General features: G+C 43.0%; 1 protein-coding gene across 2 annotated transcripts; it reads right to left on the bottom strand.

Moving 5' to 3' along the window:
• Positions 1–810: 810 nt before the first annotated feature.
• Positions 811–17,273, bottom strand: LOC149321198 (tektin-like protein 1). Of its 2 annotated transcripts, none has more exons than XM_089492658.1 (8): positions 17,061–17,273; positions 12,997–13,899; positions 11,962–12,066; positions 9,827–10,025; positions 5,140–5,306; positions 3,765–3,860; positions 3,472–3,585; positions 811–1,089 (listed from the first exon to the last, which is right to left on the bottom strand). In XM_089492658.1, the coding sequence occupies exons 2-8, from the start codon at positions 13,549–13,551 to the stop codon at positions 889–891; spliced, it is 1,437 nt and encodes a 478-aa protein (XP_089348784.1). In that variant the 5' UTR covers positions 13,552–13,899; positions 17,061–17,273; the 3' UTR covers positions 811–888. The 2 variants fall into 2 exon arrangements, with proteins under 2 accessions (XP_089348784.1, XP_089348859.1); XM_089492733.1 differs by having other exon boundaries at positions 12,997–13,706.

Here is a 17,273-nt window from a genome sequence, read left to right as displayed (position 1 = left end):
GTGGACAGAGGATGTTTCTCTGCCACTGCAAGGAAGCACCAATGAGCCCCAGTTGCAGCCATTTTTTTCCATGGAGTGGGGTTAAACAGTCACAGAACGGTGCCTTCTGCCCAAAAAATTTACTTTTACAGTAGACTCTCACTGGAATAGAAGCTTTTTACCGCTGGCCCATCCACAGTTGTCTGCAGTGGCTAGCTTGTCTTCTCACAGAGGGTGAGGAGGAGGCAGGGGTGAAGAGTAGTTGGGGGAGAATCAAATGTAAAAGGAGCTAAGGCAGGGAGAGAGAGAAAATGTGTGAGCATTCTGGACAGGGAAAGTGGGGAGGAAGGTGTGTGTGTATATCTGTGACTGGATCAGCTGTTGCTCCCATAGAAATAAAAATCGCCCTGCACTCTCTTTGCTTCCAACAGCCCAATCCCAGGCACTGAGGGAAAGTGGGGAGGAAGGTGTATGTGTTTGTTACTGAATGAGCTGCCATCATCGGCATTACCATATTGACCCCTATATATGTCGGCCCAGGATTTTGCAGTCAATTTTGGGCATACATTTTTTTACTTATAGACGATTATATATGGTACTTCAGCATTGCTTGTAAACTGTTATATAAGTGACATTTTTTTCCAAACAACAATAACACTTCTCGCAATTCACGAAGGATCCTCCCCTTCAGTCTTTTGGGATTGTATTTTCTGTCACAAGGATCATGAAGGTGAGACACTTGCTTTTTATGGGATTAGCATCAAGCTGACATGCTTATGTCTACATACAAGTTACAATGCTTTGGTTAGAAACACAGTATTGCATACTTCATTGTAGGAAGAAATTATTTCAGGCCACTCTATGGTGTCCAATTCTTTATTTTCATGCTCTCTCTGTTCATTTGCCATGCTAGGTGTAGACCAGTTCTAAAGTCTCTTTCATGGTGGTGTGAGGATGCATGCGGCGCTGCCGCAGTCGCTTGATACTGCCATCAATGTCATAGCCCGTCTGCTTGTCATGAATGCACTCACGCAGGTAACGCTGGGTGGCTTTTAGGTGTGAAATATTATCAGCTGTATCTGCTATGGAACGATCTAACTGTGCAGTGGACTGAGGAGGAAAACAGGAAAGGAAGGGAAGGAAGCAAACTACTGAGTGCCAAAAAAAGACCTACTTCCACACTAGCATCACATTAGAAGGTGAACTTGCATGAGGTTGACATCTAGGCTGTCTTCTGTTTAGATCAGAAGCCAAGCAATTTTGATATACACTGGGAATTAGATGTTCTAAGTACCCATTTTCATGTTGGGTTACTGCTGATGTGGGAAGAGGTAGATGTGTGTGTGTGTTGGAATCCTGCTGCTCCTATTAGGTGGAAAGATGCATGCAAGAGCAGAGCTTGGAAATGTTAACTTTGGACTACATTTCCCAGAATTCACCAGGTCAGTTGCCATAGTCCTGTGGAATTCTGGGAGTTAGACCCCAAAACCAAAATATTAAAACTCTGAACAGATACTCCTACATCATTACACAGTAATTTAAGATTCCAGCAGTCTTTTCCAGGTGTGGTGGAGCTATGACCAACCAGTAAAGAGAGGAGACTCACTTTCTCAGCTGGTCAGCAGAGTAGCCAAACCTGGAAGGCAGCTTCTTCCCACCAGTGGCGACTGGTGAGAGTGGGCTGCTGATGCTGCCCCACAGCCTTTCTGGGTCTGGTGGAGATGCTGGGCAAGCAGACCTACTTTCCCATCTGGCCAGCAACCTGCCAGACCTGGAAGGCAGCCCCTTCCCACCAGCACACCAGGTGACACCCCGCTCTGAGCTGTCACCAGGTGCGGTCCACATCCCCCACACACTCCTAGTTATACCTGTGCACAAGAGAGAGAGAGAGACTACTCAGTGGCTGCTCCCACTATCTGGATGTCCCTTCCATGGGAACCTAGGCTAGCCTCCCTCCCTGCTTTCCTTTCATTGGCAGGAAAGACATTTCTGTCTTAGCTGGCTTTTAATGTATAAGGAGGGGCATGTTTTATTTATTTTATCTTTGAAACTTTTGGTTGTTTTTAAAATGATTTTAATGTGTTTTATGAGGTGGATTTAATGTAATTAAATTAATACGTTTCATAATGAATAATGATTAATAGTATATAAATGTATTTTTTAAATTTCATTATATACATTTTAAGACACCAAATGGACAAAAGCATAATTGCAACAATGGATCTCCTTCCTGAGAAAAACAAAAAATGGTGGGAGAGAAAGCAGCTTTGGCAAGAGGTGCTGCTGGACTGCATGTGCACATATCAGCCAGAGAAATGTGGGTAGGTAGGTCCTTGCCAATGAAGCAGAGGGAAACAAAAAGAGTGGAATGGCAACACCCATGCCCCAAAGAAGCCACTGCAGTTGCTTCAGGTTTAGATTATACCTTTTATCATGCAAAGGAAAAGGTGCCAATGGTGGTGCTAGGCCACAAGAATAGCAGGCAGTGACTTCAGATGGTTCTGTGTGCCATATGAATTGCTAATTTAAATTCAGGTCCCTTTTACACAACACAATTATAGTACTATGATTCCACTTTAACTCCCATGGCATCATCCTGTGGAATTCTAGGATTTGCAGTCTAGGAAGAGGTATTTAGAATTCTCAGCTCTAGAACTTTAATCTTTCACCAAACTACAAATTCCAGTATTCGATAGGATGTTGCCATAGAGTGGCATCATAGTGCTATAAGAATATAGTGTGAAATGGCACACAGGTACCATAAGTTTTGCCCTGTTTGAATTCTACCTAAGTTTGGAACCCTAGGAATCACCACCATCGTATTAAGAACTGGTGCTCCTCAAAGCTAGATATTTTATAAATGTTTCCAGTTCCCAGAGACATCAAAATCACCTGCTGAAGATACCAAACAACCTGGTATTTAATACCACCCAGCACCACCCAGCTCTGGCCCTCACTGCTTTGCATTTCCACATTCTCAGTTTCAGTCCTTGCCAAGTACCCTTACCTGGAAATTTTCACATAGCAAGACTGGCAGGGAGGCTTTGCTTGGGGTCTTGGAGAAGCACTGCGAGGCAGCACTAGGCAAAACAACTTAATTGGCCAGTATGACAACTCTCAAGTATTCGCTTAGCTTTTTGACAGAAGTTAGGTTTTGTATATGTGATTCCCTCCTGAGTATCTTCAGTTTTAAAAGGGTCCTTAGATACGTTTGATAAGACCTGCCACTGAGGGCTATTACTAGAAGGGTTTTGTAGGCATTGTCACTTATGCCCTGAAAGCTGTTGCTAGTCATGGGAAGTAACTTAGGGCAAAGTGGAGCAAGATGCTCATATCTCATTTAAGTTCTCCTGCTCCAGAAAGAGAGAAATCAACAATATTCTACGAAGTTGCACTGAAATCAGCAATTCCCTGTTTTGCAAAGATCTTGTCATGTTTCCTGACCAGGGCAATCAATCCACTCAGAAGACATGGCTCCCATTGATCCATTACCTGGTTGAGGATTGCAGCTTCAGGCAGTTGTGTCCCCACATGTCTTTGGAACACCTGCACAACTGGTCGTGTCAACCTCTCCCGTGTCTCCAGGTACTTGCTACTTGCAGGGCCCTATGAACACACAAAAAAAAACAAACAAAGTTCAGAAACAAAGGGTGATTCTGGGGGTGGGAGGGAAAGAGGAGGGTGTCTCTTCCCCAATTGACTCTCATGCAACCAAGGCTGAAGAAGGCAGAACGTGGGGAATTACAGCCCTGTTTCCTGACCCCACCCTAGTCCTTGAAGCTCACCAAAGCCATTCCCCGTGTGATACGCATCTCATGCTGAAAACGTTGGCAGCGATGCAGAGTACTGCGTGTGCCTCCCAGAGTCATGTCCAGCCGTTCCTGCCAGAAACAGAGAAAGCAGATTTCTTAGTATCACAGAGTGTGTGCACAAACAGGTATGTCTTTACATGTGTGCATATATGTGTTCTTTGTATGCAAACTGTAGGGATAATTAAGGACTCACTGAATTTCAGTGGGCAGATCTGTTGTCTTGAGAGCCTGATAACTTACAGCTTTATAAGAAAATATGCAGCTATATAAGAATAAAGTTTTATAAATTGGGGCTAGCTCTAATTCTAAATCCTTTAGCTCTAATCCTAAATGTAGCAGATATCAGAAGAAAGTTAGGGGAACAGAAGAAATTAAACAAAAAGTGTCCCTTCTGAGCCTGAAATGGTACTACACTTCTCACATGGCTAGAACCCTAATCAGCAGCAACATTTTGTCAAAATCCACTTATACTGTACTTCTATATCACTAAAACCAAAATAAAATTGAATAAAGCTGTCCATTGGTGTCAATAGATGCTTCCCTCCCATTACTATCAGAATGAGGGCATGATCAAAGGTTAAAACTCCCTTCTCTACATCACCGTCCAATGCTATCCTCACCATGCTGTACATCTGTATTGAAAACTACAATGACAACACAAGAGCTTATGATGTGAATGACATTCTGTCTGGGTATGGCCACATACTGTAATATATCTTGTAATTTATTTCCATAAATTAATTACTCGGAGGAAAAAGATACACACCTCACAAGACGGTCAGGACCAGTGACTTTCTGTTCTGCAAACAACAGTGCTGACCAAACCAACTGCTAGTGCTACTGGACCAAGATTATGTTTTTTAGAATAGTCCCAATCCCATCTTCAGTCCTTTTGGTTTATGCAAATAACAAACTTTATAATGAACTGTGGTCTTCCTGTAACTTGCACACTTAATGATCAAGCAAAAAAGAGTGCAAGACAGAGAATCCTGGATATCGAGGCCCAAAAAGATATAGCCACCCTTAGTAAGGTAGGCAATTTAAAATGGCTGAGTCGATTTAAACTCACTTTTCAAAGAGCAAACTATCTAAAAGTACAAATGCCAAAATACCTGAGGGAGGCATTTACTCGAGCTAGATTTGATCAGCTTGACACCATACAAGAATGACTTTATGTACAAAGCATCAAACATCAGAACAGAGGTTGAGAAAGTTTTCTTTCTGGACTGCAACTGCTAGAATTCTTTCAGGGGAAGGCTGGCAGCCATAGGTTTTTTTAAAAGTTACTTTTCCAAGTACAGCACTGCCTCACAAAAATGAGGAGGAGAGAATTTTTGTCTCCCATTACCTTATGATGGAGTGTCTCATCTCTCTTGCCTTGCAAGCTGTTTTCAATGATATTGTGAACTGTATTTCGGATGTCTTGTGCCTCGCTGATGGCCTTCTGCACTTGAAGTAACACATTCTTAGTGAGGAAGGTGAGGCGCCGGGCATCTTCTAGAACTGCTGCACACTCTAGAGAGCATATGTGGGGAAAGGGGGAGGAGATATGAGCTCTTCTCAGATCTAATGAACTTGGTTGAACTCTAATGTCACACCTCAACTTCTGTTGCTTTTTTTTGGGGGGGCAGCAATGGAATATTCTCTGACATGCTGACATGACATAATACACTTCTCTTTTAGGGAAGCTTTCAGCAGAATTTAAGGCCTCATTCCCACCTGCAGTTTGAACTGATTCCTGATTCGCCTTCACTCCTCAATTCCAAAAGGTCCCTCGTTCCCACTGTAAAGTGGGTTTTTCTCTTACCACAGTGTAATCGCTTCTTTTTTGGCACAGTTCTCATTTCCACTTGTTGTTCCGCTTCAAAATGCATGTCAATCATCAGTGATGTAAGCATCAGCCCAGACTTTTGACATGCTTGTGCGGGGAGGGGGATGGAAAAACATGCTATGTTTCTTAGCCATGTTGTAAGTAGAAGACCTTTTGGAATTCTCTTCTGGACAGAAGGCTGAAATGGAGGGCATGTCCTGAATAAGGAGGACCAAAAGTCTGGGGTCAAGTGACCCAAGGCCTCCTCCTCCGATCCCTGGCCTTGTTTCCCCAGCACCAGCACGAGGGTGGGGAAGACCTTGGGCCGCCCAGAAGGTCATATACCCCAATCCACAATTCGCTGCAAATTGTAGTGGGAATGAGCCCTAGGTGACTCACAGCTTTTGCTGTTGAACCATGACACTGAATTAAAAGCTGTGAAGCTTTACCTTAGGTCTTATTTTTGATGTGCCACACATACCTCTTTCTTCTTATGCCATATTTTCTCCTCTACTGTTGTTCAGACATAAATGTACAAAAACACAAGCAGTGCACAAAACAACAGAATCATACAGTTGGAAAAGACCACAAGGATCATCCAGTCCAACCCCCTGCCGTGCAGGAACTCAAAACTTAAAAACCTCCCAAGAAGGAGACTCTGCCACTCTCTGAGGGAATGTGTTCCACTGTCAAACAGCTCTTACTGTCAAGAAGTCCTTCCTAATGTTGAGGTGGAAATTCTTTTCTTGCAGTTTGAATCTATTCCTGTGTGTCTCTGAAGCAGCAGAAAACAAGCTTGCTCCTTCTTCAATATAACGTCCCTTCAAATATTTAAAAATAGCTATCATGCCATCCTTTACTTCAGATTAAACATAGCCAGCTCCCTAAGCTGTTCCTCATAGGACATGGTTTCCAGACCTTTCACCATTTTGATTGCCCTCCTCTGGACACGCTCGAGTTTCTCAACATCTTTCTTGAAATGTGGTGCCCAGAAATGGGCACAATATTTTAAGCGAGGTCTGACTAAAACAGAATAGAATGGGACTATTGCTTCCTTTAATCCAAACATTATAATCCTATTCATTTACTAATTCTGCCTGTTCTAGCAAAGAGAGCCTGGCATCTGGATTATACTGTCCTGGGCCCAGTGCTATTCAACATCTTTATCAATGACCTGGATGACAGAATTGGGAGCATACTTATCAAATTTGCAGATGACACCAAATTAGGAGGAATAGCTAATACCCCAGAGGACAGGATCAAGATTCAAAATGACCTGAATAGACTAGAAAGCTGGGCCAAAGCTAACAAAATGAAATTCAACACAGAGAAATGTAAGGTATTGCACTTAGGGCGGAAAAATAAAATGCACAGATATAGGATGGGTGACACCTGGCTGAATGAAACTACGTGTGAAAGGGATCTAGGAGTCCAAGTAGACCACAAGTTGAACATGAGTCAACAGTGTGATGCAGCAGCTAAAAAGGCCAATGCTATTTTAGGCTGCATCAATAGAAGTATAGTGTCTAGATCAAGAGAAGTAATAGTGCCACTGTATTCTGCTCTGGTCAGGCCCCACCTAGAATATTGTGTCCAGTTCTGGGCACCACAATTCAGAAAGGACATTGAGAAACTGGAGCGTGTCCAAAGGAGGGCGACAAAAATGGTGAAGGGTCTGGAAACCATGCCCTATGAGGAACGACTTAGGGAGCTGGGGATGTTTAGCCTGGAAAAAAGAAGGTTAAGAGGTGATATGATAGCCCTGTTTAAATATTTGAAAGGATGTCATATTGAGGAGGGAGCAAGCTTGTTTTCTGCTGCTCCAGAGAACAGGACCCGGAACAATGGATGCAAGCAGGAAAAGAGATTCCACCTGAACATTAGGAGGAACTTCCTGACAGTAAGGGCTGTTCGACAGTGGAATGCACTCCCTCGGAGGGTGATAGAGTCTCCTTCCTTGGAGGTTTTCAAACAGAGGCTGGATGGCCATCTGTCAGGGATGCTTTGAATTGGATTTCCTGCATGGCAGGGGGTTGGACTGGATGGTCCTTGTGGTCTCTTCCAACTCTATGATTCTATGATTCTATGATTCTACTGCTAGGTACTAGAATAGATTTCAGCACTCACACCAATGTATCTTTGTACTGTATCTTTATCGTGGAGATTGTTATAAGCCGCTTTAGGAGCCATCCTTGCTTCAGAAGTGAAATATAAACAAACAAAAAACAAATATCCTTTTGTCCCATTATACTTCATTTTGATTTCTCCTTTATCGCTCTTTTATGTCCCTCTTTGCTCCTGAATGCAGAACTATCAATTTCCAGTTTTGTAGCCATGTTAATCAGTTGTAGCAAAACAAAGGCATTTTGCACAATAACATCCAAAATCCACAAAACAGTGATACCTTTATTTGACCAAACAAAATGCATAAAATACATGCTGTAAGCTTTCAAAGCTCAACTGACTTCTTAATCAGGCAAAGGTGTTTCTTATTATGTTACTAATGGACTTTAAACTACACCAGTTTGTAGTAGTGATTTGAGTGGTGTAGTGGTTTCAGTGTTGGACTACAACCCTTGAGATCAGAGTTTAATTCCCAGCTCAGCCATGAAACCCACTGGGTGACCTTGGGCAAGTCATATACTCTCAACCTCAGAGGATGGCAATGGCAAAACTCCTCTGAACAAACCTTGCCAAGACAACCCCATTATAGGGTTGTGTTAGGGTTGTCATTACGTTGGAAACAATTTGAAGGCACATAACAACAATGGACTTTAAGTGTTACTTCCTAGAGTTTATTCTTTAGAGCCTGCATGGCCAAGGAGGAGGAATGACCTTTGCCTACAGTACCATCCCTCCGTACCATCTTAACAGAGAACAAATATAACAGGATCTTGAAAAAAAATGCAGGCATATGATTGCAATATCATCCTTTTATTCTTTCTCCTGTTTAATTGTTAGCACCTTTGCCTGGTGATGAGCTTTGAAAACTTGCATCATGTATTTTGTGTTTTTTGGTTGGCCAATAAAGGTATCATTCTTTTGTGGATTTGGGGTGTTATTGTTCTTTGCTGTATGGCCAACATGGTTACCCCTGGATATGCAGTACTTTCAAAAAGTCTTGTGGCACTTAAGATTTGGTGCAAGCGTTTCTGCTTTCCAGCTCTCTTGAAATGCTACGTAAGTTTCCCCACAGGAATAAACAGAAAGAAGAGATAGCAAAAGACATAGAAAATGCTGAGGCCTTGCCTTGTGGAAAAATGTATTCACACAGAAGCACATCAAGCTGCTTGGTGCATTAGGCTGGGATACCTATTTGCTATCATTACTGCTTGCTGGTATGTATACTGTGGACCCTTGATATCTGCTGGGGTTTGGTTCCAGGAATACCAAAAAGGGCTGATTTTACTAGCTGACTGTTTGAAGAAGATAGTTTAGAGAGGCAATGATATTTGTAATTTCTAAATAGGAAGTAAGGGCCCTTTCACATTATGTAGTAATAGCACTATGATTCCACTTTAACTTTCAAGTTCCATGATGACATTCTATGAAATCCTGGGGTTTATAATTTGATGAGGTGCTAGAAATCTCTGACGGAGAATTTTAAATACCCCTTCCTAAACTATTTTGGATGTATCATGAAGAACACATGACCCATTAGAAAATATAATATAAATGATAAGGTGGAGAGCAGTAGGAAAAGAAGAAGACTGCATTACAGTTGGATCTATTCTGCCTAGGAGCCCACAGCCTTGGGTTTGCAAGACCTTAGCAGAGCTGTTAATAACAGGGTGACTTAGAGGTCTCTTGTAAAACTGTCAAAAGTAAAAGTCAACCTGCAGTTAATAAAAACTGCAGATCACAGGATTCCATAGGATGGAACAAATTATGGGAAAGTAGAATCAATTGACTATAACTGTGTATTATTAAAGGGCCCTTCTCACCTTTGCCTTGCATAACAGGGCTAAGAAATCTCTGGCCCTCTAGCTATTCCAGCATGGGCCATGGCAAGGAGATTATGGAAACTGTACTGAAAAATATCAAGAAAGCCTAAGGTTCCTTGCTTCTGCTATACTGGATGTTTCACCACCAATTGGGTTTCAGTTTCTGATGAAATAATCAGATGCGGCATTTCTTAAATTCTTATGGATTTGCTGTTTCCAGTGTGCTTCTTTTCTATTGTGATAAGGCTCATAGAGATGTGGGCAAGATGTTATTTTCTTACCCGGAGTGAAGGGTCCAACAGGATCAGGAATGGGTGTCTCGTTTCGCTCCACCCAAGGGGAGGAAGGTCGGCTCAGTGAAAGCCAGGAATCTCGCCCTGCCCCTAAGATGACCATGCGCAAAGGCTGTGGAATGAGGTCCAGCACACGACCACGTTCACTACACAGGGTGTTCAGGGTTTGCCTGCATGTGCCCAGTGCCTGCAGCAAGGAGGACAGTTATGAGGGAGAAGCCAACACAGACAGAAATTTGTTTTCACCTTCCACATTCTGTCTCCCTTGGACCTTATCACATGGGAGGGAAGTGCCCAAATCCCTTGGATAAATGGGATTTAAATGTGGGAATATCCCACAAAAGCAGGATTGTTTTCAGATGACGTCGAGCTAATTTCAGATTTTCCAGAAAGTAAAAAGCAGCCCATATTGCCCACTTTCTGCACAGGTGAATGTCAAGTTAATGCTCAATTAGTCCAATGTGTCTGAAAACAATCCTGCTTTTGTGGGATATTCCTGGGATCTAAACCCCATTTATCCACAGGATTTGGGCACTTTGCCTCCTGTGATAAGGTCGCTACTAGTAAATATAAGCCTTGGATCTGAAACAATCCACTAGGCTGCACCAGAAGGAGATTGGAGACAGAGAGGTTCCCTTCGTTGGATCAGCCAATTCTCCAACTACCATTTGGTTCCTCTCTCTGCTCCTAGAGTGGCCTCCTGCACTAGTGACCATGGCCTTCTCATAGTCATTATCAGGTTTTTGTTCATTCCCACATTACCTAGCTATACTCAGCTTCTCACTCCTTCCCTAGTCCCCCTACCTCTTGCCCTCTTTGTCCTCCTCATCATTCCTAATTCTTAATTATCCTGACTCTATCTGCCTTATCCTTCCTTCCTCATCCCTTTAATTATCTGCCATCCTCTTCTTCATGCTTGTCTTCTTCATAATCTCAGTTCTGCTTGTCTCTTTGCCTCACAGAAATGGGTTATCCTGAGCAGGATAACCCATTTGTATGAGCGCATGGATAACCACTCAAAGAACTACATTTACAGGCTTGCAACCTGTCCTTATGTATAAACTCATTCTTTCTCCTTTACCCATCTCCAAAGAAAACCTTGAAACTGTGGAGATTATCGCACCCGGAAATTAGGCTGGGATAGACAGGGGATTGAAAAGTCAAAACCGGGTGTTATCTCACGCAGCTGCAGCCGGGAGAGTGCAACCCGTATGCACCCTGGACCCCAGCCACACTTATCCAGATGCTTTTCAAAAACGGGAGCTTGCCATTTTTAAAAAGCTGCTGGATAAGCACAGTTGGGGTCTGGCTGTATATGGTTGCACTCACCTGGTCGCGGTTCCATGCAATAACACCCGGGTTTGACTTTTCACGCCTGCATCTATCCTGGTGGGATTTCTGGGTGCAATAATCTTCTATCACTCAAATGTTAGATTCTTAGCATTTGAAAGGTCCTCATACATTGTCCTCCAATATTTTGCAATAGATACATTATTATGTCTGTAACTATAATTGCTTTTGGGATCAGGGAAGATTCCATAATATTTTTTAAAAAAAACATGCAGGCAAAGGTGGGCAATAGTGGGAGTAACTTGTTAAAAACAGAATTTGGGAAACTTCATTTTACTCTGGAAAATGTTTATTTGATTTGTGTTAAAACCAGTGCTTGCAAAAAATCTGAAAACTGGGCTAGGAAATGTTTCATTTTTTTTATTTCAGTGCATAGCTTGGAAAACTTAAGTTCTAATCAAATTTTTTTCATTAGTTAAAAAGACTTATGTGAATGGTATTCTCTGAGCATGAGAGATTTGAGCATGAGTTAATGAAGCATGAGATATCCTGATTATTATATCAGTAAGCCCCATCCCTAGTGACATAATCAGGGGACCATCCCTACCTCTTACGTTTGGACCCTGAAATTTCAGGGCCTAGGATTATCCAGATATAGCAACCCTACTCAGTCTAGCTTTGTCACTTGAGGCCCAGGTGGTCTCTGTGGCCCATTCGGCCTTTTACCAGATTGTATAGTTTCATGTGATGATGGATGGATGTGGTGATGATGGCCTGTATGGATGCTGGGGAGGGGTTTTATCCATGTCTTCAACCTCTGCCTTATTTCCTACCTTAAGATGATCTCCCAACATTGCCATCGTTCCTTCCAGCTTGGCTTTCAATTTCCGGAACTCCACCTTCTCCCATTTCATCAAGCCATCCACCTTGTCAAGTATCTACACAATGGGAAAGGGAGCAAATGTTGAGTGGAGCTTATGTAAGCAAAACTGTTGCTGTCTGATTTCTAGATGTTGGAATAGTTGAAGGAAATAGGAGAGCATATACCTCTAATAATTTACATACAAATCCTTATACATATGTCTATGCTTCCAGTATGATTTCTATCTTTTCCACCAGATTTACTTCTGAAAAAGTCAGGTACATCCCTCCTCCCCTGGAAACATCCTGTTCTAAAAATGGGACGCAAGCCCCACAGTTTTATCCTACAACTGTTCCCATTCTCTGGACAGATAAGGGATTATTATGGTTTGAAGGCTTTTTGTGTCTGGCCTATGGAATTTGTTATGTTAGCAAATCATATTGAGAAGGGACCAAGCTTGTTTTCTGCTGCTCCAGAGAACAGGACCCAAAACAATGGATGCAAGCTCCAGGAAAAAAGATTCCACCTCAACATTAGGAAGAACTTCCTGACAGTAAGGGCTGTTCAACAGTGGAACACACTCCCTCAGAGTGTGGTGCAGTCTCTCTCCTTGGAGGTCTTTAACCAGAGGCTGGATTGTCATCACACTTTTTCAACCGCTTTTAAAATGTCCCATTTTCTCTTTCATCTTCCACTTTCCCCCTTTATCCTCACCGTATTTCAACTACTGCAAACTGAGTTCAAAGTGCAAAAGTAGTTTGCATCCAACTAAGGAAATGGAAACAGAAAAGGAAAGGAAAGGAGGGACAGAATCTTGCCCTTCCCAGTAGGCTCAAGCAAAAGCTAACTGCTGCAGCCTCTCCTAACTTGTGTGTTCTTCCCTATTAATAACTTTTACTAGATTGACCACATTCTGAAGCATACTTAGCCACATGTGTCCCAACTCATACCTGAGGGTATGACTGGCTTGTTAGCAAAGAGTGAAATGGGATGAAGCAGGACTCACCTTCTCTGGTTCCGGCCGGTGTTCCCGGATTGCTTGGCTTTGTTTGTTGGTGACAAGGCTCTGACGAACTTTATCCAGCATTTGGTCAAGCTGCTCTCTTAGACGCACCAGCGCTTTGAATTGCTCATTGATCTCAATGAGGGCCTGACGCAGACGGCTCACCACCAGCCGTGTGTCCCTGACATATTGGGCCACAAATTCATTGTTCTTCATGGTGCTGAAGTCTCGGCAGCAGGGCAAGGCTATTTTGGAGATCCAAGGGGGAGGTTTAGTTTTGCTTTTCCACAGGGTCACTCCTGGCCCTTCAGGGGGCTTCGTCTTCACCTCTCCAGTTGCCAGGACATCTAACTTGAACTTCCAGGCATCTTTCCTAACCTTGCGTTCATATGGTGTCTCTTCAGCCTGGCCGGGAGGTGGGATTGGACACCAAAGTTCGAGTGCTTCCTTCCCGCAGCGCTTCGTCAGATTGTTTGTCTCTCGCACTGTTGTGAGAGTGTTCTTGTGCCATTTCTCAGCACCTACCTTACCCACCAGCAGGTGAGCAGGAGGACTCATGGCTTTGACTGGGCTGCTGCTACAGGAGGAGAGCAAATATCACACCACAGCCCTGCTGTTAGTTTATGGTACTGAATTCCTCTACAGTGCAAGAAGGTGACTGAAGCAGGGCAAGCAAATGGTGAATTCCAAGCTGGGCAGGAATTGGAGGGAAACTGTGATAAAGGACAGAGAGACTTGAGAGGGGAGGCTAGGAAGACTGTGCTCCTTAGATATGCTGAAACAGACCCTTTGACTTGTTAAAATGCAGTGCCCCCATGGTTGGAATTTCAGTATGAGCTACAAATTTCTGTTCTAGGTCAATGCTCCTCGAAGTGGTGGCTCATGGACCGATGTCAGCCTGTGAGCCTTCAGTTGCCAATCCACAGTAAGATTCCAAGAAAAAAAGAAAAAGCAGTTGGCTAAATGGGCAGAAATATAGTGCTGGGGCCAGGTACATTAGAAAGAAAAATTGCCAGTGTTGATATCAGCACTGTTCTAGAACACCTAACACTTGTCAGTCTCTGTAAGCGACTTCAGTTGAAGAAATGCTTAACTGTGCCAAATATCAACATTTGCAAAAGCTAATGTGAGATTTGAGTCTTTGGCTTTCTTGTGAGCATGTGAATATGAGCCAAGAATTGCATTTCAATTTTTTTGGTATCAAAATCAGTTAAAGCAAAATTCAGTGGCTGTAGAAACATCAGCTTTGCAGATACTGAACTTCAGACTTAAACATGTCACATGTTGAAGAAGAAATGTTTGCATTCTGAATTTTGGCAGACTGCAGTCCAAAGTTTACCACCTTGTGCATCCCATGAAAATTGCCAAGGACCTTCCATCACTGCCCCTGCCTGCCATGCACTCATACCCTCCAACTGTCCCAATTTGGCAGGGATAATCCAGATTAATCCTCTGTTGTCTCACTTTTTAAGCTTCTTTAAAATGTCTCAATTTTTCTCTCCTCCTCCCATTACTCCCTTTGTCTTTAGCTTTCATCACTTGATGCAGATTAATGCGGACAAAGATGGTGGAATAACAACAACAACAACAACAAAAGCAGGTTATTTAGTTTACAGCTCTTATTGCCAGTAATTAAACCATAGACATTTAAATTTTTAGAATGTGAAAAACCACTAAGCAAAGTTTGGAAACCAGCAAATGATGGTGATGTGGAGAAAGGAGTGTGGTTTCCAGGGCTGCCCAAAATGACATACAGTGGACCCTTGTTATATGCTGGGGTTTGGTTCCAAGATCCCCCGTGGATAACAAAATCCGTGTATGCTCAAGTCTCATTAAATATAACGACATAGCAAAATGGTCTCCCTTATAAAAAATGGAAAATCAAGGTTTGATATTTGAAATTTATACTTTTTTTAAACCATTTTCAAACTGTGGATGCTTGAATCCGTGTATAAAAAAATCCGTGTATAAGAAGGGCCGACTGTATTTGGCCCCAAAGTGAAGTTCCTACAAAGGTTGCTAAATTGAAAACTGGAGAGGGCTCCTGTAGTTTTAATGGTTGTGTGAAAAAGGAGAATTCAGCAGGTGTTACCTGTCACACCAGATAAGAAGCAACAATACTGAAATTTCTTTCCTTGCACAACCATAAAAGATATAGGAGCCCTCCCCAGTTTTCATTCCGTCACACTTACTTCCCATGCATATCTTAGCCCAACTATCTTGCAGGATTGTTGTCAGGATGAGATGGAGAGGGAAATACTATATGTTGCACTGAGCTCCTTGGAAGAAGGAGGAGAAGGAGACAGGCAAGGCTAGCAACACCAGACTGTGGTCAAGGTGGCAAAAGTTATTAGTGAGGAAAAACACACAAGCTAGGAAAGACTGCAGCAGTTAGCTTTTGCTTGAGCCTACTGGGAAAGGAAAGATTTTGATTCTCCTTTCCTTTCCCAGCTGCTGAGTTGAGTGCAAACTACTTTTTGCACTTAGAACTCAGTTTGCAGGAGCTGAAGTGAGCGAAGGACAAAAGGGGAAAGTGGGAGGAGGAGAGAGAAACTGGGACATTTTAAAATTAGCTGAAAAAGTAGGACGGCAGATTAATAGGAACTGTCCCTTCCAAATAGGATGTTGGAAGGTATGATAACCAGTAACAATAAAAATCCCCAAATACACAAAGGCCTGCAGCATATATGCTTTCTAAGAGAGAATATGCAAAATGTTCTGTTAGACTGGACCACAGAGTCTCTCTGGTTTTGACATAAGGCTTCATGGTGGAGCAACCCAGGTTCAAAACACACTGCAGAGATAATCCAGTTTGAAACTGCTTTAACTGCCCTGGCTCAGTGCTAGGGAGTCCTGGGGATTGTAGTTTATTGTGGCACCAGAGCTCTCTGACAGAGAAGGTTAAATATCTCACAAAACTAGAGTTCTCAGAATTCCCTAGCATTGAGCCAGCACTCTTAAAATGGTCTGAAAGTGGATTATTTCTGCAGTGTGTTTTGGACCCCAGTCTCCTCTGTGGCCTAGGAGGAGGAATTCCAGAATAAGTAAAGAGTTAATGGAGATTTCTAAACAAAAGTGAAGAAGGAACCCGATGGATGGGGCTGCTGCTTAGGCTGGACCCACACACTGAAGAAGGTTTGACACCATTTTAACCACCATGGCTCAATGCTGTGGAATTCTGGGAATTGTAGTTTTGTGAGACATTTAGCCTCCTCTCTCAGATCCCCAGAATTCTGTAGCATTGAGCCATGGTGGTTAAAGTGGTGTCAAACAGGATTATTTCAGTAGTGCAGATCCAGCCTCAGACAGGGGGGCACTGCTGAAGATATGATGCAGTATCCTTTCGTCTGATCCTGAAGGAGGTCAATGGAATAAAAGGGCAAGGGGTGGAGGAGACAGTGGAGGCGGAGGAATAAGGGCGTTATTCAGACTTTTTTAGCACAACAATGAGAATAATCATTGCATTCAAGTTTTGTTGTTCACACTATATATATTTTTTTATCAGAACCCCATCTCGGCAAGTTCTATGGCTCACACATGTCAGCAATGCATAGAGTCGATGATACAGATGTACTCGAAACAGGTTCAAAGCCTGCAGAGTTTTATCCTTGTTTATCCTGGGTCTATTCGCATTGATTGTTCACAAATGATGTGAATCACTTAGGAAAACTCCAGGGAGGAAATTGAAATCGATTATCCTGAGTTAAGTGGGTTTTTTGGAACTTAACTGGATGTTTTCAAAATGCATGCAAACAACAAAGTGCCCAAACACACTGCAGAAATAATCCAGTCTGAGGCTGCTTTTAACTGTCTTGGCTCAATGCTGGGAACAGTGGGAACTGTAGTTTTGTGAGACATTTAGCTTTTTCTGTCAGAGATCTCCAGTGCCACAAGAAACTACAATTTTCACAATCCCTAGCACTGAGTCAGGGTAGTTAAGGCGGTGTCAAACTAGATTATTTCTGCAGTGCGGAATGGATCAAAGGTTCAACCCAGATTTCTAGCAGGATTATATTCACCGTCTGAATATGGCCAAGGTTAGACAGGCCTGCCAGAGCCACGCTTACCTGGGTCCAACAAGGCTGAGATCTCTAGGTCCAGGTTAAGGGCACCAGCCTCAGGGGTCCAGGCCTCCGGGGAGGGTGTGCGAGGCAGGTGTCTCTGGCCTCACCGTCGGGTCATGGGTTCCCTCTCCAAAGTGGACCGCTTTCCAGCACAGACAGGCCAAGCCGCCCCTGGTCGCTTCAGCAGTGTCTGTTGCCGCAGCAACAGATGCTTGC

The sequence above is a fragment of the Sceloporus occidentalis genome, unplaced genomic scaffold (genome assembly GCF_023333645.1).
Source record: "Sceloporus occidentalis isolate IW3139 unplaced genomic scaffold, rSceOcc1.0.p SCAF_1, whole genome shotgun sequence".
Taxonomy (NCBI): domain Eukaryota; kingdom Metazoa; phylum Chordata; class Lepidosauria; order Squamata; family Phrynosomatidae; genus Sceloporus; species Sceloporus occidentalis.
The sequence above is the reverse complement of the archived record's forward strand: the minus strand, read 5'-3'. Positions and strand labels throughout refer to the sequence as shown.

What these genes read in the sequence shown, in the direction of transcription:
- LOC149321198 (XM_089492658.1), bottom strand. Translation starts at nt 13,551, where the DNA reads ATGAGTCCTCCTGCTCACCTGCTGGTGGGTAAGGTAGGTGCTGAGAAA. An exon ending in ATGAGACACTCCATCATAAG is followed by an intron (nt 3,861 to 5,139) that starts GTAATGGGAGAC and finishes TGTTTCTGGCAG; the next exon opens with GAACGGCTGGACATGACTCT. An exon ending in TCACACGGGGAATGGCTTTG is followed by an intron (nt 3,586 to 3,764) that starts GTGAGCTTCAAG and finishes GTGTGTTCATAG; the next exon opens with GGCCCTGCAAGTAGCAAGTA.